Source organism: Lupinus angustifolius, chromosome LG19 (genome assembly GCF_001865875.1).
Source record: "Lupinus angustifolius cultivar Tanjil chromosome LG19, LupAngTanjil_v1.0, whole genome shotgun sequence".
NCBI lineage: Eukaryota > Viridiplantae > Streptophyta > Magnoliopsida > Fabales > Fabaceae > Lupinus > Lupinus angustifolius.
In genome coordinates, this window is record NC_032027.1 from 3,963,591 (window position 1) to 3,989,898 (window position 26,308).

General features: G+C 30.1%; 1 protein-coding gene and 1 long non-coding RNA gene across 2 annotated transcripts; one reads left to right on the forward strand and one right to left on the reverse strand.

Annotated features, from left to right (window-relative positions):
- On the reverse strand, positions 19,314 to 22,410 carry LOC109334815 (amino acid transporter ANT1-like). The gene is made up of 3 exons (XM_019570776.1): positions 22,112 to 22,410; positions 20,179 to 20,826; positions 19,314 to 19,767 (listed from the first exon to the last, which is right to left on the reverse strand). The coding sequence occupies exons 1-3, from the start codon at positions 22,328 to 22,330 to the stop codon at positions 19,384 to 19,386; spliced, it is 1,251 nt and encodes a 416-aa protein (XP_019426321.1). The 5' UTR covers positions 22,331 to 22,410; the 3' UTR covers positions 19,314 to 19,383.
- On the forward strand, positions 20,808 to 21,610 carry LOC109334816. Its single transcript, XR_002106148.1, has 3 exons — positions 20,808 to 20,924; positions 21,126 to 21,260; positions 21,376 to 21,610. It is a non-coding gene; the product is annotated as an uncharacterized LOC109334816 (long non-coding RNA).

Here is a 26,308-nt window from a genome sequence, read left to right on the forward strand (position 1 = left end):
ACTCGGTTGTCACAACCCAACTCAAATCACAACATTATTTTTTAGAACTCAAAATCGTGCAACATGACGAGTTCTGAGTAATTTTGATCATTTTAAGACAATTAAAATGAGAAGAAATGGTAACTAGTTAGTAGTTACTATTCATTGTAAAATTAAATTAGGTGACTTGGAGTAATAAAAAATGATGTAATATCTATGTATTTTTATCTAAAGATTTTATACATGATTACTGCATTATTTACCAACTATTCGTATTATTTCTTAAAATAATTAATTATCATTAAATATAAATAATAGATATAGTGAAATTGTAAAAAACTTTTACACTATAATATTACATTTTTTATGGTAAAAAAATATTGGATACATCTGTAGATCAATTTCATACAAGTATATATGTCTTGTAAATATACATTTTAGATTACTTTTATTGAGTATTAAATGATACGAATATAAAACTCTTACTGAATCATATATTTTTCTCTAATTTTATAATAACAGTTGATCAAAGTATAAATATTTTTTCTCAAAAGATCATTCTTCCCACACAGGCATGTTACGACAAAGCACAGTGTCCCCAACTCAATCTTATTAGTGGCCTACCTTACTTTCCTCCAGAATATTTTACTCATATGATATATTTTTAAGAGATTAAATATATATTATTCAGAAGTAATGTGTTAATTATTTGAGAAGTTTTATACATATTTTTTTAGTATTTCATTATAAATTATATCATGTTATCTCAATATTGTTTACTCTATCGAATTCAAGACAATAACCATGTAATCTTAATTTTTTATTTATCAAATTGATAGAAAATATTTGACTTTTGGTAATAGTTTTGAAATAATTAATTAAGTCATTTGATTGATAATATAAGTTGGTGGAGACCATGTTTATGGGGATCATTTTGAACTATTAGGTATAAATTATGTTTTCATATAATGATTATCATCTTCAGGTTTATAAACTGAAAAAAATAAATCAAGTGGTCAAACTTGACCATGTTATTTTCTTGCTTACTACCAAAAACATCTTAGTTTATGAAGAAAAGTAATAAACTTAAATAAGTAAAAACAATCTCAATCAAACAAATATTATGACTTGTGATAATGTTTCAAAAACCAACTCAGCTAAAATTTAATTGATAAGTAAAATGTATCATAAAGCATCCATGTTCTTGTTGAAGTGTCTTTTAGCTATACTAAGACATTAGTTATTTTCAGAGATTTTGTATTTGCAGGCAAAAGCTTTTACATATAAATGATAAGATCAAACTCCATGTAACTCTATAAAACCCCTAACACTATGTTTAAGGAACAAATTATTACTAACTGTAGTGGGTCTTTGTAAATAGATGATTGGTTATTTAAAAAGCATAGGGGAAATGAGTTCTATACAATGTTACTGTATCATTCATTATTCATATTTAAAATTATTATTGGTGATTCAAAAAAGTAGGTAAATGATAATAATTATGTATAAATCTTTAAATTGATAATGCATAAATATTATACTATTTAAAATAAAATAAAAAATTATTTTAAAGAAATCAAGCACTTTGTCACTCAACATGAATTTATTTAAGTTGGAGCAATTAATGGTTCTGCATTTTGCTCTTTAATGATTAGGAAAAGTGATGTATTTGATTATCATATACATTGTATATATGCAAGAGGTGGATGACAGTGTATGTTGCATGCACTGTGAAGTTTTGAGTCACATTTATGAATCTGTCACCAGAACAGTCCAAGAATAGTAACCACTGTCACTAGTCACATGAAAATCTTTATGATATTTTTTTCAGGGATATATCATCTTTTGTAGATACCAAGATTAACCCCAACTTATGGCTATAAATAAATAAAAAATTATTTAATCTTATTAATTTGTTTTTTAAAAATTAAAAACTCAAAATAATTTTCAATTTTTTTTAAATATAAGATAAATTTGTCATTTTTGGATAAAATTAGTATTTATCAGGTATTGTAAAATATGTTAAAAATAACTAATTTGATATACAATTAAAAAAATTGGGATTATTTTGAATTTTTCAATTTTTAATAAAATAACCTAGTAAAATAGAAAAATATAAAGAACTGAAATGAATATTTACTTTAAACAAAATAAAAAAGTATATTTTTTGAAAATTGATGTATGTTTGTATAAAAAAAGAATGAGAATCAATGTTTTTTGTTTTTTCACTTTGAGTCCGTGATACATGCCAAAAGTAGAGTGGATGTACACGCCTATGTGAGTGGGTAAAGCATTATTTGCTTTTTAAGAGAGCATCCATTATGTCTCTCTTAAGAAAAAGATATAATGACAAGATGGAACAGCATATAACATGCAATCATTATAATATGCTTTTCATTCACCTATGGAACTTAGGAGAGTCCCTAGCTGTTCCCCTTCGATTCTCCTCCATCTTCTCCAAATAGTATTATGATGCCATTTCTAAATGTATTTGAGGGCAAGTTTAAAGGGAATATGGCATAAACTATATAATATTAATATCTTATTTTATTGGGTTAAGAGAAGTCTTTCGGGAATGTCATAATTTCAAAGGGAGTATATATGTTGTCTTAAAAAATATGTCATTTTATATACTACTTGTTGTGATTGATTGAAAAGATGTATTTAAGTTAAAACAATCTAACAAGTGACACATGAAGTAGACATTGGTCTTACATGTGGATATTTCATTTTCAGTTTTTCAAATCTAGTGGAGAAAAACTAAATATGTTGTTACAAATGAGAACGGTTATGCTTACCTCGCCCCTTTTGGCCACTAATTGAGGTGAGTTTTAGGGCAGGTCTAAGTGGAGTGAGACGTGAACTATGTGATATTAGTATCTCTTTCCATTGGGTTAAGATAAGTCTTTCAGGACTAACATAGTTTTAAATGAATTTAATTTTTTTTGTACTACCAAGGGTATCTTTTACCCTTTAGGATGTGTGACTATCTCTCACAACAAGTGTCACTCATATGAGTCGAACATTTTGACCTTTTGGTTATCCTGAAATCTAGCGGGCCTTAACGTGAAAATGGTTATGATTACTCGACCCATTTTGGTCAAGAATTGAGTTGGGTTTTATGGCAAGTTTAAGGGGAGTGGAGTGTAAATAATGTGATATCAGTATCTAATTTCATTGGTTTAAGATAAGCCTTTTGGAACTATCATAATTTCAAGGTGTACATTGTTGCCTTAAAAATGTGTTACTTCATGTACTACTTATTGTCATTGATTGTAAAAAATGTATTTAAGTTAAAACTAATCACACCAAGTGGCACATTAAGTGGGCCATGGTCGTACATGTGAATATATTTTTTTTAGCTTTTTAAGCGTATTAGAGAAACACTAAATATAATGTTAAACATGGGAACAATTAGGCTTGCCCCACCCCTTTTGGCCAAGAATTGAGATTGATTTTAGGGCAAATTTAAGGGGAGTGAGACATAAACTACATGATGTCAGTATCCCATTTTAATGGATTAAGAGAAGTCTTTTAGGAGTGCCATAATTTTAAGGGGAGTATATTTGTTGTCTTAAAACATGTTTGACTTCATATACTACTTATTATGATTGATTGAAAAAAAATTAAGTTAAAATCAATCATAACAAGTGACACCTAAAGTGGACAGCAATCCTACACGTGGATATTTCATTTTTAGCCTTTTAAGCGTAATAAATAAGCGCTAAATATGTTGTTACACATGAGAACAATTATGTTTGCCCCATCCTTATTGACCAATAATTGAGGTTGATTTTAGTGCAAATTTAAGGGGAGCGATACATAAACTACGTGATATGAGTATCTTACTTCATTGAGTTAAGAGAAGTCTTTTGAGAGTATCATAATTTTAGGGGAGTATATTTGTTATCTTAAAAAATGTGTCACGTCAAGTACTACTTTTTATGGTTGATTGAAATATATAAACTCAAGTTAAATCCAATCATATCAAGTAACACATGAAGTAGACATTGGTTCTACGTGTAGATATTTCATTTTCCGCTTTTTAAACTTAATAGAGAAGTGATAAATATGCTTTTACACATTGGAACGGTTATGCGTGCCCCACCCCTTTTGGCCAAGAATTAAGGTTGGTTTAGGACAAATTTAAGGGGAGCATTGTATAAACTATGTGATATCAATATTTTATTTCATTGGATAAAGAGAAGTCATTTGAGAGTGTCATAATTTCAAGGGGAGTATATTTATTGTCTTAAAAAATGTGTCACATTATGTATCACTAGTTGTGATTGACTAACAAAATTAAATTTAAATTAAAACCAATCACAGCAAAAAGACACATGAAGTAGACATTGATCCTACACTTAGATATTTCATTTTCAACATTTTAAGCGTGATAGAGAAGCGCTAAATATGGTGTTACAAATGAGAACAGTTAAGCTTGCACCACCCTTTTGGCCAAGAGTTGAGGTTGGTTTTAGGACAAATTTAAGGGTAGCGTGACATAAACTATGTCATATCAATATCTCATTTCATTGGGTTCGAAGAAGTCTTTTGGGACTGTCATAATTTCAAGGGGATTATATTTGTTGTCTTAAAAAATATATCACTTCATGTACTATTTATTGTGATCGATTGAAAAAAATAAATTTTAAAATTAAAATCAATCACAACAAAGTGACACATGGAGTGGATATTGATCCTACACGTAGATATTTCATTTTCAGGTTTTTTAATCGTAATAGAAAAGAGTTAAATATATTGTTACAAATAGGAAAGGATATGCTTGCCCCACCCCTTTTCGCTAAGAATTGAGGTTGATTTAAGGGCAAATTTAATGAGAGTGAGACATAAACTATATGATATGAGTATCTTACTTCATTGGGTTAAGAGAAGTCTTTCAGAGTGTCATAAGTTTAGGGGAGTATATTTGTTGTCTTAAAAAATGTGTCACTTTATTATTACTTGTTGTGATTGGATGAAAAAATACATTCAAGTTAAAATCAACCATATCAAGTAACACATGAAGTGGACATTGGTTCTACACATGAATATTTCATTTTTAGCTTTTTAAACGTAATAGGGCGATAAATATGTTGTTACACATGGAAATAGTTATGCTTGCCCCACACCTTTGGGCCAAGAATTGAGGTTAGTTTTAGGATAAATTTAAGGGGAACGTGGCATAAACTATGTCATATCATCATCTTATTTTATTGAGTTAAGTGAAGTCTTTTAGGAGTATCATAATTTCAAGGGCTGTATATTTATTGTCTTTAAAAACGTGTCACTTCATCAACTATATGTTGTGATTGATTAAAAAAAAATTAAAACCAATCATAGCAAAGTGACACAAGATGTGGACATTGATCCTACACCTAGATAATTCATTTTCAGCCTTTTAAGCGTAATAGAAAATCGTTAAATATGTTGTTACATATGAGAATGGTTATGCTTGCCCCACCCCTTTTCGCTAAGAATTGAGGTTGGGTTTAGGGCAAATTTAATGAGAGTTTGACATAAATTATGTGATATCGTTATCTCATTTCATTGAGTTCAAAGAAGTCTTTTAGGAGTGTCATAATTTCAAGGGGAGTATATTTGTTGTCTTGAAAAAATGTGTCATTTCATGTACTACTTGTTGTGATTGATTGAAAAAATAAATTTAAATTAAAACCAATCACAGCAAGTTACACATGAAATGGACATTGGTCCAACAGGTAGATATTTCATTTTCACCATTTTAAGCATAATAGAGAAGCGCTAAATATGTTATTACACATGGGTATGGTTATGCTTGCCCCACCCTTTTTGGCCATAAATTGAGGTTGGTTTTAGCATAAATTTAAGTGGAGCGCGACATAAACTATGTGATATCAATATCTCATTTCATTGGGTTAAGAGAAATCTTTAGGAGTGTCATAATTTCAAGGAGAATATAGTTGTTGTCTTAATTTCAAGGGGACTATATTTGTTGTCTTGAAAAAATGTGTCATTTCATGTACTACTTGTTGTGATTTGATTGAAAAAATAAATTTAAATTAAAACCAATCAGAGCAAGTGGCACATGAAGTCGACTTTGATCAAACATGTAGATATTTCATTTTCAGCATTTTAAGCGTAATAGAGAAACGCTAAATATGTTGTTACACATGGGTATGGTTATGCTTGCCCCACCCTTTTTGGCCATAAATTGAGGTTGGTTTTGGCATAAATTTAAGTGGAGCGCGACATAAACTATGTGATATCAATATCTCATTTCATTGGGTTAAGATAAGTCTTTTAGGAGTGTCATAATTTCAAGGAGAATATAATTGTTTTCTTAATTTCAAGGGGACTATATTTGTTGTCTTGAAAAAATGTGTCACTTCCTATACTACTTGTTGTGATTTGATTGAAAAAATAAATTTAAATTAAAACCAATCATAGCAAGTGACACATGAAGTGGACATTGACCAAACATGTAGATATTTCATTTTCAGCATTTTAAGCGTAACAGAGAAGTGCTAAATATGTTGTTACACATGGGTATGGTTATGCTTGCCCCACCTCTTTTGGCCATGAATTGAGGTTGGTTTTAGGTCAAATTTAAGGGGAGCGCGACATAAACTATGTGATATCAGTATCTCATTTTATTGGGTTAAGTGAAGTCTTTTAGGAGTGTCATAATTTCAAGGGGTGTATATGTATTGTCTTAAAAAACGTGTCACTTCATCAACAGTTTGTTGTGATTAAAAAAAATTAAAAAAAAAACCAATCATAGCAAAGTGACACAAGATGTGGACATTGGTCATACATGTAGATAATTCATTTTCAGCTTTTTAAGCGTAACAGAAAAGCGTTAAATATGTTGTTACATATTGGAATGGTTATGTTTGCCCCACCCCTTTTCCGTAAGAATTGATGTTGGTTTTAGGGCAAATTTAATGAAAGTGAGACATAAATTATGTGATATTAGTATCTCATTTCATTGAATTCAAAGAAGTCTTTTAGGACCAACGAGCGTTGGTTCAAGTGGTACATGCTTGATTCCCCTTAAGCAAGAACCCGGGTTCGAGTCTTGTGGATGGAAAAAATGCCCGTTGGGAGAGTTAGCCCCACTTACCTGCGGATGTGTCCGGCTCGGACAGGATTGCCTCCAGTGCGAGGATACCTGTGGGAAACCAAAAAAAAAAAGAAGTCTTTTAGGAGTGTCATAATTTTAAGGGGAGTATATTTGTTGTCTCGACAAAATGTGTCACTTCATATACTACTTGTTGTGATTAATTGAACAAATAAATTAAAATCAATCACAGCAAGTGACACATGCAATGGACATTGGTCCAACATGTAGATATTTCATTTTCAACATTTTAAGTGTAATAGAGAAGCGTTAAATATGTTGTTACACAACGGTATGGTTATGCTTGCTCCACCCCTTTTAGCCATGAATTTAGGTTGGTTTAAGGGCAAATTTAAAGGATCGCAACATAAACTATGTGATATCAGTATCTCATTTCATTGGGTTAAGAGAAGTCTTTTAGGAGTGTAATAATTTCAAGGTGAATATAAATGTTGTCTTAATTTTTTGGTCCTACACGTAGAAAATTTATTTTCAGCTTTTTAAGTGTAATATAAAAACGTTAAATATGTTGTTACATATGAGAACGGTTATGCTTGCCCCACCCCTTTGGCCTAGAATTAAGGTTGTTTTTAGGATAAATTTAAGAGGAGTGAGATATAAACTATGTAATATCAATATCTCATTTCATTTGGTTAAGAGAAGTCTTTTGGAAGTGTCATAATTTCAAGAGGAATATATTTGTTGTCTTAAAAAAATGTGTCACTTCATGTATTACTTATTGTGATTGTTTGAAAAATATAAATTTAAGTAACAATCAATCACACAAGTGACACTTGAAGTGGACATTGGTCTTACATGTAGATATTTCATTTCCAGCTTTTTAAACGCAATAAAGAATCAATAAATATGTTTTTACACATAGGAACGATTATGCTTGCCCACCCCATTTGACCAAAAATTAAGGTGGGTTTTGGGACAAATTTAAGAGGAATGTGAGATAAACTATGTGATATCAATATCTCATTTCTTTGGGTTAAGAGAAGTCTTTTGGGAGTGTCATAATTTCAAGGAGAGTATATTTATTGTCTTAAAAAATGTGTCACTTCATCTACTATTTGTTGTCTTAAAAAATGTATCACTTTATCTACTATTTGTTGTGATTGATTAAAAAAATAAATTAAAACCAATCATAGCAAAATGGCACATGATGTGGGCATTGATCCTACACATAGATATTTCATTTTCATCTTTTTAAGCGTAATAGAAAAACGTTAAATATGTTGTTACATATGAGAATAGTTATGCTTGTCCCATCCCTTTTCGCTAAAAATTGAGGTTGCTTTTAGGGCAAATTTAATATAAGTGAGACATAAATTATGTGATATTAGTATCTCATTTCATTGAGTTCAGAGAAGTCTTTTAGGATTATCATAATTTCAAGGGGAGTATATTTGTTGTGTTAAAAAAATGCGTCACTTCATGTACTCCTTGTTGTGATTAATTGAAAACATAAATTTAAATTAAAACCAATCACATCAAATGACACATGAAATGGACATTGGTCCTACATGTAGATATTTCATTTTTAGCTTTTTAAGCATAATAGAGAAGCACTAAATATGTTGTTACACATGGGTATGGTTATGCTTGCCCCACCCCTTTTGGCCTTGAATTGGGTTGGTTTTAGGGCAAATTTAAGTGGAGGGTTGCATAAACTATAGATATCAGTATCTCATTTCATTGGGTTAAAAAAAGTCTTTTAGGAGTGTCATAATTTCAAAGGGAATATAATTGTTTTCTTAAAAAAAATGTTTCACTTCATGTACCACTTATTGTGATTGATTGAAAAAAAATTTAACTTAAAACCAATCACAACAAGTGACACTTGAAGTGAACATTGGTCCTACACATGAATATTTCATTTTCAGCTTTTTAAGCGTAATAGAAAAGCGATAAATATGTTGTTACACATGAGAACGGTTGCCCCACCCCTTTTGGCCAAGAACTGGGGTTGTTTTGAGGATAAATTTATGTGGAGCCTATCATAAATTATGTGATATTAGTATCTCATTTAATTGAGTTAAGATGAGTCTCTTGGGAATGTCATAATTTCAAGGGGAATATAATTGTTGTCTTAATTTTTTTTGTCACTTCATGTACTACTTATTGTGATTGATTGAAAAAATAAAATAAAATTGAACCAATCACAATAAGTTAAACTTGAAGTGATTATTGATCCAACAAATATATATTTCATTTTTAGCTTTTTAAGCGTAATAGAGAAGCGATAAATATGTCGTTACACATGGGAATGGTTATGCTTGCGCCACCCCTTTTGAAATATAATTAAGGTTGGTTTTAGGACAAATTTAAGGAGAGTGTAGCATAAATTATGTGATATTAGTATCTCATTTCATTGGGTTAAGAGTAGTGTTTTGGGAGTGTTATAGTTTCAAGGAGAGTATGTTTATTGTCATAAAAAATGTGTCACTTTATGTACTACTTGTTATAATTGATTGACAAAATAAAGTTAAATTAAAACCAATCACAACAAGTGACATATGACGTGGACACTAGTCCTACACATAAATATTTCATTTTGAGCTTTTTAAGCGTAATTGAGAAGCCCTAAATATGTTGTTATACATGGGTATGGTTATGCTTGTCCCACCCTTTTGGCCTAGAATTAAGGTTGGTTTTCGGGAAAATTTAAGAGGAATGAGACATTAACTATGTGATATCAACATCTCATTTCATTTGGTTAAGAGAAGTCTTTTGGGAGTGTTATAATCTCAAGGGGAATATATTTGTTGTCTTAAAAAAAGTGTCACTTCATGTATTACTTATTGTGATTGTTTGAAAAAAAAAATTTAAGTTAAAACCAATCATAGTAAGTGACACTTGAAGTGGACATTGGTCCTACACGTGGATATTTCATTTCCAGCTTTTTAAACGTAATAGAGAATCAATAAATATGTTTTTACACACAGGAACGATTATGCTTGCCCACCCCTTTGGACCAAGAATTGAGGTTGGTTGTAGGACAAATTTAAGGGGAACATGATATAGACTATGTCATATCAGTATCTCATTTCTTTGGGTTAGGAGAAGTCTTTTGGGAGTGTCATAATATATTTGTTATCTTAAAAAACGTGTCACTTCATCTACTATTTGTTGTGATAGATTAAAAGAAATTAAATTAAAATCAATCATAGCAAAGTGGTACATGATGTGGACATTGGTCCTACACATAGATATTTCATTTTAAACTTTTTAAGCGTAATAGAAAAGCGTTAAATATGTTGTTACATATGGGAATGGTTATGCTTGCTCCACCCCTTTTTGCTAAGAATTGAGGTTGGTTTTAGGGAAAATTTAATGACAGTGGACCATAAGTTATGTGATATTAGTATTTGATTTCATTGACTTCAGAGAAGTCCTTATGAGTGTCATAATTTCAAGGAGAGTATATGTGATATCAATATCTCATTTCTTTGTGTTAAGAGAAGCCTTTTAGGAGTGTCATAATTTCAAGGGGAGTATATATTTTGTCTTAAAAATTGTGTCACTTCATGTACTACTTGTTGTTAGAGGTGTGAAAATGGGCTATCCGGACGGGTTCGGGGTAAATTGGGTCGGACTAAAAAGTCCAGATATAATTTATGCATATCAAATTGTAGCCCAAATTCGTCCTAAGCGGGATGCGGGTTGTGGCGGGCCGACCCGCATAATATTAAAAAATTATTTAAATTTTAATTTATTTAATATATTTATAATTTGATATTAATATATAACATTTTTAACACATTTCCTATGCTCAATACAACCAAACTTATAGATCTAATGTCTTATTTTTGAGTTAAGACGTGAAGTCCACATATATAATTTTTAACATAACTCATTTATCAAATATCTTATCTTTATTTGACTCTCACTCTATAACATAATATAATTTAGACTTCACTATAATATATAAACTTTTAGACACTATCAAAAATATTATCTTGTTCTTTATCGACACTTTCATTATGAACTATTATATTAAATTTGGTTGTGTGAAGTTCTCTACAGGAAAAAATTATGTTGTCCTTTAGTTTTGTTGCAAAAGTTATTTTGTTTATTATGTTTTTGTTGTAGAAGTTAAATCTAATTAGGTACACAATTAAGAAAGGAAAAGTGAAATCTAGATGATTTAATGTCTTCTAATGTGATTTGAAACATTATTTTTTATTGAGCATAAAAGGATATTATGCAAAATAGGAAAATTAATATAATGTTTAACTTTATAATATTATTATTATTTATAAATATTTATGGTATAGACATTACTCTATTTTTTATTCAAAGTTCATAATATAATATTTATTATCTATTTTTTATTATAAGTTGTTTTGTAAAATAATTTTTACCTAACGCTTATTACCAAACCAAATGTTCCAAAAAGATTAAAAAAAATAAGGAAAAGCGGGTAGCCCGAGCCCGCCTGGGTAAGCCCGGCACGAGCCCAATTTTTATATAGCCCGACCGGGCTGGGCTAAAAAGTACATATGCAATAAAAAGTGTCTAAAATGATACCCAAGCCCTATGAATTTCCGAGCTTTGATGTGCCGGCCCTGCCCGTTTTGACACCTCTACTTGTTGTGATTAATTGAAAAAATTGAAGTTAAAACCAATAAGAGTAAGTGACACATAAAGTGAACATTAGTCCTACACGTAGATATTTCATTTTCTGTTTTTTAATCGTAATAGAGAAGCGCTAAATATGTTGTTACACATGAAAATGGTTGTTTGTCTCACCCATTTTCACTAAAAATTGAGGTTGGTTTTATGTCAAATTTAATGTGTGAGACATAAATTATAGGATATTAGTATCTCATTTCATTGGGTTAAGAGAAGTCTTTTTAAATTATCATAATTTCAATGAGAGTATATTTGTTGTCTTAAAAAATGTATCACTTCGTGTACTACTTGTTATGATTGATTACAAAATAAATTTAAATTTAAATCAATCACGGCAAAATGACACACGAAGTAAACATTGATCCTACACATAGATATTTCATTTTCAGAATAATAGAAAGCACTAAATATGTTGTTACACATGGGTATGGTTATGCTTGCCCCAACCCTTTTGGCCAAAAATTGACATAAACTATGTGATATCAGTATCTCATTTTATTGGGTTAAAAGTATTCTTTTGGGAGTGTCATAATTTCAAGGGGAATATATTTGTTGTCTTAAAAAAATGTGTCACTTCATGTACTACTTATTTTAATTGATTAAAAAAATAAATTTAAGTTAAAACCAATTACAACAAGTGACACTCGAAGTCGACATTGATCCTAAACATGGATATTTCATTTTCAGCTTTTTAAGATTAATAGAGAAGCACTAAATATGTTGTTGCACATGGGAAATGTATTACTTACCTCACCCCTTTTGGCCAAGAATTCAGGTGGGTTTTAGGAAGGTCTAAGGGGAGTGTGACGTAAACTATGTGATATTACTATTTCATTTCATTGGGTTAAGATAAGTCTTTTGGGAGTGTAGAATTTCAAGGGTACATATGGCTTAAAAATGCGTTATGTATACTATTGATTAAAAAATATATTTAAGTTAAAATCAATCACACCAAGTGACATATAAAGTAGACATTGATCCTAAATGTGAATATTTCATTTTCAGCTTCTTAAGCATAGTAGAGAAATAATAAATATGGTATTACACATGAGTACGGTTATGCCTATATGTTAAGTGTCATGTTGTGAAATAATTCCATATTATTTTGGGCACTTATTGTGTAGTTATGATGAAAATTGTGCACAACTCTAAAGAATCTAGTGTAATTAGTCTTGCTTAAGAAGCTTACATATTTTATGTCAATTGCAAGAGAATGAAGATTGAAAAAGATGACAATTGAAGGAGTTTGCGTAAAAGAAGCTCTAGATCCCTCGCCCAAGCCACAAGCTCGCCCAAACACCACTTTACACTCTTACCTGAGCAAGAGGTTGTCGCTCAAGCGACAATTCACAAGTTTGGAGGCCAAATTCTCGTGTGTCTCTCGCCCAAGCGAGAACACCTAGCTCAAGTGAGGCACACAATTATCTTGTTTGCTCAAGCGAAAATCTCTAGCTTGAGCGAGATATTAAAACGTTGAATCATATATAAGTGGTTACAGAACAAAACATGGGAGTTCCAATCAGTTTCAAAGCAATCTCTTCATAGATTCTAGAGAGAGAAACACAGGAGAGAAGGAGAAAAGTCGTGGGAACGACTTTAGATCTGGATTTTCTTGTAATTTACATCATTCTAGTGTTGTAATGCAGAGGATGAGTGACTAATTCTCTATGTGTTGGGATTGAAATGTAATCTTCTAACTCTTATATTCTTGAATTCAATTCAAAAATATATTTTGTTATTTAATTTTGGAAATTTTATCCTTTGCTTAATGCTTGATTCTTCTTAAAGTCTAGATTCTTGATCTTGGATCTAAGTTTAACTATGAAGTTAAACTTGAAATCGAATCTGAATAGTCATTCTTGCTACATCATTGATCTAGGAATAGACAATGATTTATGAATTGCTTTTGTATTGGATTTAATGCTAGATAATTGATTAAATATCCAAGTAATTGGTGTTTGATGAATTATCTAAGGATTTTGTAATCAAGGAATTGATATAGATAATTCAAAGAAAATGTTGCATCAAGATCCATAACTTTGCAAGTTTTATAGAATTGAATCTAAAGATTATAAAGAGGAAGAATAATGAAAGTCAATCCCAACCATTTTTATTTTGCATTAGAAAATCATTTTAAGTTAACCGTCTTCTATAATCTGAACCAATGAACAACATTATTTGTCAACTTTGTACATATTTACTCAATTTACTGTTGTAGAAAATAGTATAGATGCGAATTGCTCTTTGAGAACGATATCTCAGTATTTACCAATTTTGTTATTTGAATGATACAGTTCACTTGCTGTACATAAAAATTTCAACACCATCCCACCCTTTTTGGCCAAGAATTGAAGTGGGTTTAGGACAAATTTAAAGAGAGTGAGACATATACTATATAATATGAATAATATTTCATTTCACTGGGTTTAGAGGAGTCTTTGGCAGATTTATGAAAGAAAACATAAGTAATAAAAAAGATAGTAGAGAATAAGGAGATTACTTTCAATTGTTTGGTATGAATAACAAAGAAAGTAAGAAGGAAAAAACAAGATTCAAAAACTGTCAAAAACGTTACTTTTTGAAGATTCCAGAAAATTAGTATAAATTTGATGACCAACTTATCACAGCAAACTATTTAATATATTAGAACATTCAAATTAAAAATAGCTGATCATATTACATTCCTCTTACCGATAAGTATTGGTTCAAGTAATACATATTTAATTTCATTAAATAAAGTTTCATGTTCGAGTATTATGGATAGAAAAAAATATTCGCTGAAAAAGTTAATCTCATATACCTGTAGATATTTCCAGTTCGAACATGATTGTATCTATGTGAGGATTTGAAACCAAAAAAATAATATTACATATTCCTCTTAAACAATATCACATGCTCTCCTACACTGGATCATCTAACCCGTTGGCATTATAAAATTCATGTTGGACAAGGATTGATTATAATTTATGGAGTAAAATATATTAGTTTTGGTGTTCTATTTGGTGCCATTTTGATGGAAGTAGCCACATATTATTATTTAATTTGTTACGCAATAAGCCAAAATATTAAACTTTGGAACGGCAAGAAATGTGCAGCCTAGTCTTGCGTGAGAGACAAACAGTGAAAGAAAGGAGGATAGAGTTCAAGTAACAAAACATATATAATTAAAAGAAAAATATATATGCTAAGATTTTTTTACAATATTATTATATCATAAATTATTATTGACTTTTAAGTAAAATAATTTTCATAAGTAAAATAATTTTCATAAGTAAAAGAATTTTCCTCACAACGTAAAGTAAACAAGGGAGAGTATGAAGAAAATGGATTAGATAATAGTTGTAACCTTTCAACCATTTTTCCCCATATAGTATATAAGGTAAAAATGTAAATATGTGTTGGGGCAATATTAAAAATGTGAGAATACAACATAACCCAAAAGCTTGAAGCTCTGTTTATTTTAAAGTTTGCTTATTTTTATTGAAATGTCAAATCTTATTTAACCCTTAATTTTAAGGCTATTTCCTTTTTCATTTACTCTTCCATTAAACTTTATATTAAAATGTGTATTATGTTGTTTATAAATATTGATATTAATTTTTATATTGTTTTTTATTTTAATTTTTAGTATCCGTAAAGAAGTAATAAAAATTTAAAAAAATTATAATAAAATATATATAGTGATAAATATTAAAGAATCACAACATAAACAAATAACTTTATATTATTTTTGGTAATTTGTTCTATAAAAAATAATATTTCTGTCATACGAAATCGATTAATTTATGTTCGAGTTTAGTTAAAATACCCAAATCTATACTACTATATAAAGTTACAATATTTTTAAGAGGAAAATAAGTAATTAAACATATATATTTTTTATATTTCAATTTTTTCCAACTATATAATTTTATCTTTCCAGTTTTTAATATAAAAAAAGTATCATACATTGTTTAAATACAATGTTTATTTCTTTTATTAGTGATAATGTTATCATTCCCTTAGTCACTCTACAATGTTTTACAAGTTACTTACATCACATTTAGCACTCATGTGGATGGGTTAGGAAAAGTACTATTTGATAGGGTGTTAATGGGTCTCATCCTTTTGATTTTGTAATGTTAAAACTATATTTCTCAATGCTACAAAATTTAATAACATTATTGTTGCATTTTCCTTTTGCTAATAACATGGACATTGTTTGTTGTTGATACTTTCTATCAATAAGTTTCTATTAATTTGGATGGTGATTAATATATTATACTAATTATTAGTTTATTAGATAGTTTTAAGTAGGTACGTTTTATGTTATTTTTTGGACAAAAAAGATTGTATTGTTTGCTATTGTGAGTTATATATAGAGCACCATAAATACATGTATAGTCATGGTAGTCAAATTGGTCATAATATGATAATATGTCTCATGTTTTAATTTCACTTTTTTATACTATTGTCTTAGTAATTATATTTATTTTTCCAGTTTGACCTGAATGAGCATGAAATAAAGTTAAGTTTGTATGTTTGTTGTATTTTGTGATGATACATAGTCATGGATAACTTATTAATGGACAATTTCTAGGTCCAAACATTCGTTTTATTACGAAGGACAATCTTATCATTAATGTAGTTAATTAATAGCTTAGACAAATATGTATTCTTTATCCCTTATTCTCTTCTTTTTTTACTTTTCTTCTTTTCAAGAGACATAAGCATTTTATTAATTAAATCTTTTAACATCTCAAACAATTTGAGTATACAACCAATCCTAGATCAATAAGTATTGGTCTAGTGGTGTAAGACTTCATTAGATCATCAATATTGAAATGTTTAATTCCTAGAAGCGACGTTTATTAGGAGTGGCAACCACAAACCCCAAAAGGAATTAGTTTTTTACACACAAAAACGAGGAGATACCTTTGGTATTATAAAAAAAACCTAAATAATAGGAATATCAATTAACAAACATAATAATATCTATATAAATAAACTATAATCTCATAGTTTATACTCACATTATAGAAGTGAATATTGACTTGGATGTGGACTGTGGAGCCATTGGTCTTGACCATCATCAAAGTATGGGAAAGAGAAGTGAGCATTTGAATAGGTCTTGACCCATTGTGGACCCACACTATAAATAGGTCTTGACCCATTGTGGACCCACACTATAAATAGGTCACTCCCATTTGAACTGAAACACGACCTAATGACCAACACAAATATCCAAAGAGAGTATAGGTTTGTGTATCCTCCCCAAATTTCATACTTATCCATATAAACTTATATAATTGAACTTGGGCTTTACATTGCTCTCAATTTTATAACCCAAACTTAACCATTTTCTTTAAACATTGTTGTTTAAACTATACAATGTGATATTTCCCTTTTTAATTCACTTAAAATTGCAATATATACCTTTTGAAATGAGAATAAGTTCCCTAATGAACAATATGTTATTTTATATGCAACTATATCCCTTTCCCCTCTATTTTCCTTATACTTTCTCTAATACATCCAAATAAAAGTGTTAGTGAATGAATTCTCATTTTCCTAAGTAGCATCTTATTGGGTTTACTTATCCATCACCAATAATGGAATGGAGCTTGAAGTATTGTGAGTGAGAGAATTATATCAAAATACGTCTCCAAGTCTCTCTTAAATACATCAAAATATGTCATATAATTAAAAAAAAATTAAATATTTATGATTTTTTTTATTTTTGCTTTAATTTTATTAGTTTCGGATAGACTCGAAGACATGCTCGGAGACGGTGAATCTTTATTCAAAGTAAATATTATGATGAAACAGCAAAAGAAAAAAGGAATCAATGGTGTTATGTGAGGCCAACCTAAGTAGATAAGATTCAGTTAGGATAACTACAAGTGACATGCTTATAAACGTGTCCTAAGAGTGGTGCTTTGGCCTTCACAACCAAACACAATTGACAAAAAACAAAACTGTGTCAGGTCAAGTCATGTTAGCTTTTTTGCTACTATTTGTGTCAGTTCAAGTAAGTTTTCAGAATCTGAATGTGTCGATGCATAGATTCAATTAACAAGCTTGTTGTGGACCTTAGGAATATTCAAGTTTTCACAACTTAGACAAGACCAACCCCATGCTAAAGAGTTAGGTAAAGGTGAAGTAAGTACACCCAAAAAACAAGAGTAAAAAGATAATATGATTTGATATTTTTATTCGATATGATGAAATAACATTTTTATTTTTATATGTAAGTGTAAAAGTAATCACTTGTCTTTCCATTGATAGAGAGAATCCTAACTCATACTAAAGTTAACTTATGAAATGTGAACTATACTCAAACATCTATCTTGATTCTCAAAATGATTATGTCTTCACATTTCTAGTAAATCAACTTTTTATAAGTAATATAAAAATGTTCTTTTATATTTTAAATTTTTTTCTTTTTAATAAGTAACACTTTTTCATTGGGCTAGATCCGAAATTAAGACATGAATGAAGACAGATAATCTCTATTATACAAATACTATATATTCCAAAATCATTTTACAAAATAGAATTGATATATCACATAAAGGAGGCATATATATATTATCACTTAACATGACATTCATATCTTATTAATTAATGATAATTTATAAGTGACATGGTTACATTTATCTCAATTTGAGAGTCTGTAAGTTGAATTAATAGTAGGATGTAACATTTCTTTTGGTAATATTGAGTTTTGATCAAAGAAATTTTACAAACTTGGTTTCATTAAAAGTAAATCTATAGTATTTAGTTTATGTAAGATTACTTTATTGTTTAAAAGTAATTTTGCTAGAGTAAATTTTGTTTGATTTGTATTATTCAGACTAACTTTTGGACATATAATTATTAAATTGTCCTTGAATTTATCTCTCCATTAAAAGTATGAGTTCATTAAATACAAATGTATCTTTCTTTCAGCATAATAATAACATAGGCTCTATGTGGTGGTATTGTCAGTGTAAAATGAGTGATTCTTTGTTTTTTCTTGGGCTTTTTAGCCCCTTCAATCCATAAGAAAAGTATGAATTCATTAAAGGTATTTTTTTTAGTACTACTAAGGGTATTATTCATTTCTTGGGTAAGGAATTAAATTTTTTTGGATGCCTGATTGTCCCTCTAAAAAAGTGTCACTCGCAGAAATCGAATCATTGACCTTTTGGTCCCCTAAAGATCTAGCAGGATCTTATACCACTAGACCAACACTTTATTGGTGTTAAAGGTGACAATTGAATACACAAACTAAGTTTTGAGTTTTGACACACAAAAAGTTACAAATTTTCACTTGTTCAACCAAGGAGAAGCTAGCCAAATAATAAAATTCAGAACTAGATTTGCAGCAGTCTCCAAACCCAATTTTGAAAGTGAAAAGGGTATTCCAAATATGCTCTAAGTAATCAAAATAACTTTGCTAGATACCACTTTGATATAAAGAGGCTTATGCATTTTAAATTAAAAGACAATTAAGGTTATGTAAAACTTACTAAAGCAATTTTGGAGCACAACTCACCTAAGCACTCTGAATCATAAAATTAAAACAGCTTGTATTAACTGTAACCTTCTCGACTGAGTAACATAAATGTCTAACAACAACAACAACGAATAAAGCCTTAGTCTCATTAGGTGGGGAATAACATAAATGCGTAGACACATCAGAATCCAACGACTGTATTGTAAGTGCCATAAACGGCGAAAAATAATCCACAGAATACTACAAAAGAATCCAAGGCTTTTTGCCATATACTTAGAGAAGAGCCAAATAGTTTCAAATGAAATGTAGCTGGCAAAACAAATGAGATCACTGCACATATGGTACTCCCTACAAATGAGGCAAAGTCACCAAATTCTGGTACAAATGAAGCTAAGATTGCTAGCACAACCACGACAATTGCACGACTGATGTATGTCCAAATCTTTCGTAGTCCCGTTGGTTCGTTATTGTCTTTGTCAACAATTTTGAGTTTCCCTTCCACAATCTCATTAATTGGGTGTATCATCACTGGAAATGTGAACACAAGCCCCAAGCATAGTCCTAACTGTTAATAGCATAAAACCGGATAAAATGTTAGATGCCAAACTCTCCTGCTGAATAATAAGAAATGCAGTAAAAATTTGAGTTAACCGATAAAAGATTACAAACTCCTGCGGAACGAAATGTATATCATTATTTTCATGCACTTCTATTAATTTGCAAAATGGAATGTCATACAGATGTATAAGGACAAATCACCAATGCCCACATGCATATAATTTGTGATTTAAACACTAAGCAACACAAATTGATGCATACAAAAGTCAAAATCGGTTGAGGAAAAGAAATGAGACGAAAATTAAAATGAGTATTCTGTTAATTAGCTAGCTGCTAGAAAACTATATAAGAGTAACCATGTAAAGGAAAAATAATGAGCAGAACACGAGATCCAAGTGCGATGTCCTAACTATATTACCTGTACTGCAATAGATGACCAATTTCTAGGAAGATTGAGGGTCACAATGTCTCTAGTTTCTTCACCGAAAGCCATGTAACCACAGAATCCAAAAAGAATGTACACAAATGTTATCCCACCAAAAGTCTGAGCCAGCAATCTTGGGAATTTAGCTTTATCCTGCATAGAATTCTCTAGGGCCAGTGTCATCCCAATCCCCTCGAAACAAAAAACCGCCATGCCTGCTGCAAACGGCAACCCACCGATGTTGGATGTGATTGTCGTCCTTTCTCCAAATGAAAATCCGCTCCCTAGGGCCTGTCCTATATCTTCCTTCACTACAATACCTATAGCTAGGACATTGCATATATCAGCAAAAATGCTAAAAGGTGCTAGAGCAGATAAGCTCCGTATCCATGACAATCCAATTTCAACAGGCACTAATACAAATATGAAGGAAGTTAATGTGAGTCCATGGCTTTGGAAAACAGAATGAAGGTTTTGTCCAATAAATACCAAATACGCGACAGATCCTCCGCATAGCGCTACCAAAATTAAAAGTTCTGTCAGATATCGACCCGAAGTTCCAAAGCACCTATAACCCAGGTCTCCATATGTTCTTGATTCTGCTGATGGTTCTTCTGATGCCAACTTCTCTCTGCACCTAACCTGTATCAAGGAAATAGAAACCAAACTTTTAACAACACTTACGCAGAATAGAAGCAGGAATCATAAATTAAAAGATTTATCATGTAACTTTAGTTCAGGTTCTTTTGTGTTTCTATATTTTTTGTCATGGAATCATCTAAATTGGACAAGCCAGTAGCGAAGGGTACCCCAAAAAATATAATAAAGGTTGTGAAAGTATGGGGAAGATAGAAGTTAATTCCGACTGAAAGTGGGAATGATATGCAGATTTCGAAAGACTAGAATGGCTGAAACTAATAAGATAGCAATTACATCCCAAGAAGTAATAAGTACTTTGCCATGGACTAATTGAATTAAGAATACCAACTAGAAAGACTAATCCAATCCATAGTGATTTACCGAGAATTCAACATTTTTGTTACTAACCAACCATCAGGAGAAAGCAAATACAAAAGGTACACTAGTCAATAAAATGGATCATTCACGATGCAAAAACAGTCAATTTCAGAACAACAATCATGCTTCTAATACTCCAATTTATCAACAAAATAGCTAAAGCAAATATGAAAGGTACACTAATCAATAAAATGGATCATTCACAATGCAAACACAGACAATTTGAGAGCAACAATCATGCTTCTAATACTCCAATTTATCAACAAAATAACTATGTCATTTGATACCTTGGTTTAACAAATTTTTTAAGGATCATTCATAGTTATCTTTGTCTCATAACGAAAAAATAAAAATTTGGTAGTAATATCCCTTATGATCATTCATAATTACCATATCTATATTCCTTGGAGCATAATGAATTCAAGTTCTTTTCAGATTCTGATCTTTTGGTTATGGAATCATCTAACCTTTAGAAGCCATGACAAAGTACCCCACAACAAAAAGCAGTTATCATTTATATCCATCATAATTATCTTACCCAAAAGAGAAAAAACAGATAGTACTATCCCTTATGATCCTTCATAATTATCAATGTACATATATGTCCTGAGTGTGAGCCTTGGCCCAACACAACCATTGCCTTGTGACCAAGGTTACCCGATCAAATCCTGGAAACAGACTTTCCACTCATGACAGCAAATAAGATTGTATACATGCATAACTAGTGCACTAGGCCACCATATATTCCTTAGAGCATAAAGACATAGGTATGACAAAAACTAAATGAAAAAAACACAGGATCTATTCCCTAAAATCCTCACCTAGGTGAATCAAATTATGTGTAAATTTATGTGATAAAATAAACCATATTGAGAAGAAGACATAGAGATAGAAAGTGGAGATAACATACAAGTAAGAGCATACAATAGAAGGTGGTTATGCCAACTATAGCAACACCAATGGATCCTGCAACCCATCCAGCGATCTTAAAAGCAAAGGGCAAACCCAAAACCCCTGTGCCAACTACAGAAACTATGATATTCCCCAAAGTTTGAAGCTTTGAAGCTCTTTTTGAAGGAGGAAGAGATTCCAATAAAGGGTTTGTTGTTGTTGTTGTTCCATGCTCCATTATCTTCTTTTCTTTGATAACCAATAAAGACCACTCCTTGATCTAAAAATGGGTACCCAAATTTTTGTTGGTATTGTAGATTTCATTCAAGTAATAATTGGGATTGACTTTTACTCTTTTATTGTTATTTGGATCAAAATAAAAATGATAATCATATAAGAATCCAATATGAGAGTAAAAAGGTGGTGGGTGAATCATGAATGAATATAGTATTAGGGTGCATCGTTGATGAGTCAATAATAGACCAAACCACATGATCCATTTATGTTTTCATTGATGAAAAAGGAAATGTGAGATGAAACAAAAATTCAACCTTTTAGCGACAACCAGAACAACTCTGTAGTTTCATAAAATTCACAGTTTCCTAGCACAACAGGACAAAACCAGGTGTGTGTTTATGTACAAATACAGCTACTTTGCACTGTGTTTTTTTTGTTGAACTTATGATAGGAAAAGAATCAAATTACACATTATAATTTTATATTTATGATTTTTCTATTTAATTGAATAATAATTAGTAAAAGAGATGACTGAGAATGGAATAAAATCAGGATATAAAATTTCCAATATAAACTATTTAATAATATACTCAAAATAAAATTTATTTTGATATAGATTGATAGTTCAACAATTAAATAGTGTTAGTCCAAAGATTTATCTATAATTTATAGTGGAGATGCAATAACATTTATAAAGAGGAAAAAAATATATGTATGGCTAGTGTATGAATTTTTAAAATATCAGTCTATTATTTACTATTCATTTTTAATTATTATTGACTTTTCAAAAAAAATAATATAAATTAATGATAAATAACATATCGACTATATATAAATATTTATGCTAACAGTACAAAACTATTATATTTTTTATAAAACTCGGTGAATATCTTTTTCCTCATTAAATAAACATGTTTGATTGCAGTAAAGTATATTTTACTTTTGTACAATCAAATTATTGATAAGTGGCTAACATTATTGTACTAAGTTAATGTATAAATATCAGGATTGTGTCTAAATTCATAGATATTAAATATAATAAAGTGTAAGGTGTACATTAGAGGACTCTCATGCTAAGAAAACAACAATAAAAAGATGTGGTTCCTAAATTATGATTCCCAAATCATATGATTCCCTTCCAATTGTTTGAAAATTTTATTCCTTTGTCATTCAGAAATTGTTTCAAAGAAAATATGCTAGATTTCGAATGACTAAAAAGTTAAGAGGATTCAATTCTTATGAGCAACATTTATTGAAAAAGATAATCATACATTCTAAATAAATTAATTACTTACTCGGCCATAGAATACTTAATACAAAAAAAAAATATTCCAATATATCTATCTAGCATGTGTGACATTAATTTGATTATTATAGTAGATTGTAGGCGGATTGCCAACGGGCCAAAATTATAAATTAGGACATTCATTGTATTCTTTGATACAACTTAATGAAAACAAAATAGAGTAGTTATTCATCTTTTTCGACAAATTATGGTGAAAATTTACTCATCTCACTTTCATTAAAGAAATCTCAAAATACATCTTTGTTATATTAAAGTTACCTCTATTCCCCATCTTAGTTTGTAGAACACCTGCCATTATACTTTACGTAACCTTGAGCAAATATTGTATTAAGATTATTTATATAATTCGTCATTCATGTGAATTTATTTATCTGAAACTTTAAGATAGTCTAATCTCACGTAGTTTAATGAGTGTATCTTATATCTCTTTTAAGTTCATCTTTTTGTGATGTTTGACAATATTGAATTCACTATTGCTATGTATAAATTGGCAGCAAAATTGTCCCACATGTCATTCCACTTATCATAAGTTATCTTAATGGTATACCCTCAATTATTACTAAACAATTATCTTTCCCTAAGATTATCTTCAATTTCCATAGGGAGAACTTACTCCTATTGAATTTCTATAACTCACAATGTATTGCCAGAAATATTTATTTTCCAAGTATCAACTTGCATAACTTCATTGTGATTAATATTGTATATGTGAGTAGTGTGGTATATATTATACTATTTGATGTAAACCCTCCCTCCTAGGGCAGCCTTTGATCCCAAGGGCAAGAAAAGTCATGATGGTCCTACAACTAGGGCCAAGGCCAAGGCAGAGATCCTTAAGGTCTCAAAGGACATAATTGACCCAAGAGAGGGTATGTGAGAAGGACATTTATGTCCTTAGGGTATGTTCCAACTTAGGTTTATTTTATTTGCATTGATTCAAATAAATGAGATTGCATTCTCATATAGTCTTAGGTTTATTTTTATTCAAGTATTTTAGTATTTAATTCATGTAATATGGGTTGAGATTTATTTGTAACATGGTCCATATTTCGTGACCAATTAGTTCACCTAGGTTCAAGGGTAAGCTTGTCACGTGACATTTGAAGCTAGAGTCATACAAATTCAAATGGCATAATCAAATGTTCTCCAACCAACATTGAGGATTCGGTTAGCATGAAAATAGGAGAAGATAGATTAATTATGACCTTAGGGATGACACGGCTATAATCAAGGAAATTAGATTGTAAAGTTGTTATTCAACTTGCTTGAAGATAAATTCGGTTGCTTGAATATAGATATAATTTGGCAAAGGACTTGGTTCACTATCTTATCTTTTCCAAATTGTGGGGATTTTGAAATCAAAAGAGGTTTGGTGAATCTTCAAATAGATCAAGACTTGGTCAAGGCATCAACAACTCAGCAACAAATATCTCAACAAAATTATATTATTTATGATCTTATCTACTTGATTTAATTAGGAATTATATTATTATTTTATATTTATTTTTAGCCTAAGTTTTAATTAGGATTTTCTATTATGCAAGTTAATTAGGACTTAGTCTTTTATTTCAGTCCAAGACATTCAGATTGCCTATTTATGTAATTCAATTGTCATTAATAAAGTTAAGTTGAATTTTGAGTAAATTTGAATTGTTTTAGTTGAGAGCACTTCTCCTAAAAACCTTAGGTTGGCTGTGGTCACCATTAACAAGTTCTTATCAAGCTTCCTTGTTTGTAGCGAACCTCATAGCTTATCAAGCTTCCATGCTTGTGGCGTTTCCCCTTCCTAATCTTTTCTATTTCCCTCACCAAAACAACCCCAAATTCCCACAATTCACCAAAAAACGAATTACAATTTAAAAAGCTCAAGACTTCAAACTAAAACGATCCTAATTCTAAGGCAACGCCTAGAAATTGTCATCACTATTACCTTATACTACAACAAACGTAATATATGTTAACAATGAGTGCAAGAATATAAAACCACACATATGAATAACTCAATGTTCTAATAATTATCAATCATGTCTCTTATATTATATCTACTCAAAAAAAATCTCATAATAATAACCATTGAAATAAACATGACAAAAAATATAAGATTTTCACTAAGGCTATATTTTTTTTGGTACTGCGAAATGTATTCTCTCAACTTTTTGGGTAAGGAATTAATCTCTTTTGGGGATCGTGACTGCCGCTCCCAACAAATGGCACTCACATGAATCGAATTATCAACCTTAGGGATCCAATAAAACCTTACACTACTACACCAACGCCACTAAGAGTATGTTTGATTCTATTGAAAATAGAAAGAAAAAAAGGTGAGGAGCGAAAAGTAGAAAAAAAAGTTTTTTTGCCACCATTTAATTGGAAAGAAATCATATGAATGAAAAAAAACAAATACAAAAATACGGTAGACCTTTAGGTTTTTATCCATGTCCTTTTCATTATTAATACTAATTATATTTTTTCTAAAAAATGTATACAGTATAATTTACTATTCATATTTAATTATTATCAGTTCTTCAAAAAAAGTAATTCAAATAAATGGTAAATGTTATATTAAATGCGTATAAATATTTACGGTAATAATGAATAAATATTATATTTTTTCTCTCCAATTTCTTTATATTTTCTACCATACCAAACATTAAAAATTCATTATTTTTCTAT

Bases quoted from the DNA above. Each gene is read 5' to 3' on its own strand.
- LOC109334815 (XM_019570776.1), bottom strand. From the start codon at position 22,330: ATGGAGCATGGAACAACAACAACAACAAACCCTTTATTGGAATCTCTT. The intron at 20,827-22,111 runs GTATGTTATCTC...TCCTTGATACAG, and splicing joins TCTATTGTATGCTCTTACTT to GTTAGGTGCAGAGAGAAGTT. The intron at 19,768-20,178 runs GTAATATAGTTA...TGCTATTAACAG, and splicing joins GGTCATCTATTGCAGTACAG to TTAGGACTATGCTTGGGGCT.